Below are 3,545 nucleotides of genomic sequence, written 5' to 3'. Positions count from 1 at the left end.
TTTATACTTCTAATGTCTTTTACAGCAGAACTCCCCATGGGAGAAGGAAATCTTTGAAGCTTTCCATTCAAATCTTCAAAGAAAGACCTTGAAGAGTGTGTGGGAAAGTCTGGAACAGGGATAATGCTGTAAAGCTGACTTTCCCCTTTGTCCATTCATAATTGTACCTCCGTTGTGCTCCCACTTTTTGCACTTCTGTAAAACTCCCTGAGTGCTGAACAAAGTTTATCCATTCTTCCATCCTGTTGGGAATGTCTACCAGTTTCTTCACAAAGTTGTGACCAGAAATAACCCATAAACCTGCAATACAGGTTACAGCCTTAACCCTGGCAGCGAAGAGACTGGACTGGGGGTGCTGGAGGGCTGCATCTCCAGCAGTGTGTACTTCTTGGGCATGTTTTTTTCAAGCCAAATGCCTAACTTTTGCCAGCACACACCATTCTTGGAATTTTGCAAGCCAAATGCCAAACCTTTGCTAGTGGTATGTAGCAAAAGTCCCTAGAAAATGCCAATTTAGGCTGCTAAAGAATGTGGTAAAATCTGGTCGATTTTAGTTGCGGAACCACAGTATTTGGAGAAATAAATCACTCAAGACATAAAAGGAGATACTTTTTCTTTCATTTCCTCTGTGACATATTCCCCAACGCACACCACTAAGTCACTACCTTTTACAGGAAATTCTGTGGTAAAACCAGAAAGATTCCATCAAAACCAGACGAAACAAAACCGTGTGCATGTCCTGTGGCTGCTCACTGCCAACCCTGATTAGGAGCAGTGAACTGCTCTCTGAATTTTGTATTGAATGGAAACTGCTGAGTTCTATTACGTTTATTACTTAGCTCAGGATTATCTGCAGTATGTGCTCCAGGAATCACAGCTCGGACCAGCCCAGACCAGGGTTGCTCATGTCTTGCGAACCATTGCATCTTCCCTGCAAGACCAAACCGAGGAGGCTCTCAGGCCACTCCTGGACAGGATTGACATCACCTCTGTAGCTGTTGCCAAGAGAATTTTCAATGGAGTCATGGATGAAAAGTTTGCTGATGGAAATACTAACTGGGGACGAATTATGACCATATTTACATTTGGAGGTCTTCTCACCAAGAAGCTTCAAGAGCATGGAGTTCAGCTGACTGCAGAGGAGAAGGAGGAGATCTCTTATTTCATCACAGAGTACATCATAAACAACAAAGCTGAATGGATTGATGCAAATGGTGGCTGGGTGAGTTTCTCATTTTCCACCAAAGTCTAGATTAGGAAATTTCATTAATTATTACTATAGACACTGTCAAAGCCATTTTATTCATGGTTTTATTTGGTGGTTTAATATTTGTCACCTTAAAATTTCCATTATTAAATCTAAAATTAAGTGGCATCCTAAGGTCAGTGCAGCAATTTTGCCTTCATAGAGGAGCTGGTCCAAAAATACTTAAGTTCAAGGTAAGGAAAGAATACACAGGTGTGATCCTCACAAATGAAGTCAGGTGTGGATTTCAAAAAAGCCATTATTTAATCCCCCAAATCAGTTAAATGTACAGATAAGTATAAGTGGCATTAAATCTTTTCTGTTTGGACTGAGATAATCCTAGAACTTTCATCTGTGAATGGTCAACATTGAGAAAAATACTCATTACTAAGTGGACTGTTTTACCAAGCTGCTAGAATTCCCATTCTGCCAGTGAAGAGAAATTTCCTTTTGCTCTGCAAAGTTTGCAAAGTTTTATCACACCAATACTTGTTTTTTTTTTGCAGTTAGGGGAATGTGAATCAATGACACCGGTTATTTCCTTGGTACTTTTTTCCTTTACTTATATGTAAATGTCACTTTCTCTTTCCACCCCCTCTCATCCCACTTCTCTCATATTTCCTGCTAGTTTTTTCCCCTGATTTATTTTCTAGTGTCTTGCTTTTCTTTTTTTTCTTTTTTTTATTTCTGCTTGCTTTAATCCTTCTCTGTAGCAGCAAAAAAAAAGGTGATAGTGACTCATAACCCCTTGATGCATCAGATTTATTATAAAGGTTTCTCTTTCCAACTCTTTCAAATAGAGTCAATTTTATTTCAGAGAAGTATCAACTCCTGGCAACATTCTGTCATAATAGGTGGCTCATCATAGTAGAATAAGGAAGCTTAAAGGGAGATATTTCTGAGTGTATTACTACATCAGAAACACAGTACTTGTACCTTCCTGGAAGATGTGGGCTCAGATGATAGAGTTCACATTTGTTTTCTATTTGCACAGGGAGGGCACAGTCTTGACTTGGAGATAAAACAAACATTCAGCAAGGTGCAGCTATTTTCAGCTACTATTTTTAAAGCCCTATTCATCTTTTGGAGGCAGAGCTCTGAAGAGCTGTCCCTCACTGCACAGTGCTGCAGCACTGTTAATCTGACACAGAGAGCCGTGTGGTTTCCCTACATGTTGTTTTTAAACTGTCCCTAACTGTGCGTGCTCTTTTCCACAGGAAAATGGCTTCCTAACAAAGTTTGAAAGAAGATCACTACTGTCTTTCTCCAAAATTACAGCCCTGCTCATAGCTGTTGTTTCCTTGTTCAGAGAGTACTACTGAAGTAAAAGGATCTGCCATTCATGTGTAATCTAGGTATTGCCACAAGCTTCACATCTCAGCCTTCCTCCAAGCAATATCAACAAGAGAATAATTTCCTTTTATAATTTGTTTTTAATTTATTTGTATTTATTTTGACTAAATACAGTGTTTAACGTTAATCTAATTACCAAATCTGAAGATGAGATCCTTCCAAAGGGGAATCTGCACAACACCATGCAGCAATTCAAGTCCACCCTTACAGGCAGGATTGCTTTGAGATCATTTTCCACATCCAGACAGTTCTTGGAATCTCTCTTGCATCTCCATGAAAGGACATTGTCTTAGTGAAATACAATCCAATGGGTTAAGAAACAAGTTTTTATTTCATTTGTTTTGTAAATGAAATACTACTGTAATGCATTTTATTGCAACCTCTGTATAAGAAAAAGGTGGGGGGGATTTTTGTGAAGAATAGAGAAACAGGAACTCCAGTATAGAAGTGGGTAGAAGTTACACAGACAATTTCTATTGGAAGAACTGTTTGTGGAAGATAGCAACTTAAAAATGTGCACTCACTGTTATAGCAATGGTATGTGTTTCTGTGCTGTATTTTTTTAATCGCTCACATCTACAACGAATGTTCTTTCATATTTGTGTGATCTAGTCATTTGGCTGAATGTTTTTTAAACTAGATGTTTAAAAATAGGCAAGTAGAAAATATTTTTTATATGAGAAATTTGTGTAAATACACTAATATTTTAAGAAAATACATTTAAATATGTAATTTAAAGTCATAAGATTGGTCTCTTTTTTTCAGAAAATCTGGGGCATGGGAAAAAATCTGCCTTAGGACAATAATCTTAGAAAAGTTATCACAATCTATTGGAAAATCCAGGTAGTTTAAGGGTTTGGTCTGATGTCCATGGATGTCAAGACATTAATTTTCTGTAGTACTTTTTAGCTACTATTTGGAAGCTTGTATAAGAAACAGATATCTT

The 3,545-nt window shown here is 37.8% G+C and overlaps 1 protein-coding gene across 1 annotated transcript; it reads left to right on the top strand.

Moving 5' to 3' along the window:
• Nucleotides 1-615: 615 nt before the first annotated feature.
• On the top strand, nt 616-3,344 carry BCL2A1 (BCL2 related protein A1). Its single transcript, XM_023933611.2, has 2 exons — nt 616-1,222; nt 2,464-3,344. The coding sequence occupies exons 1-2, from the start codon at nt 803-805 to the stop codon at nt 2,566-2,568; spliced, it is 525 nt and encodes a 174-aa protein (XP_023789379.1). The 5' UTR covers nt 616-802; the 3' UTR covers nt 2,569-3,344.
• Nucleotides 3,345-3,545: the final 201 nt, after the last annotated feature.

The sequence above is a fragment of the Cyanistes caeruleus genome, chromosome 13 (genome assembly GCF_971803275.1).
Source record: "Cyanistes caeruleus chromosome 13, bCyaCae1.hap1.1, whole genome shotgun sequence".
Lineage (NCBI taxonomy): Eukaryota > Metazoa > Chordata > Aves > Passeriformes > Paridae > Cyanistes > Cyanistes caeruleus.
This window is presented reverse-complemented; position numbering and strand designations above follow the sequence as displayed.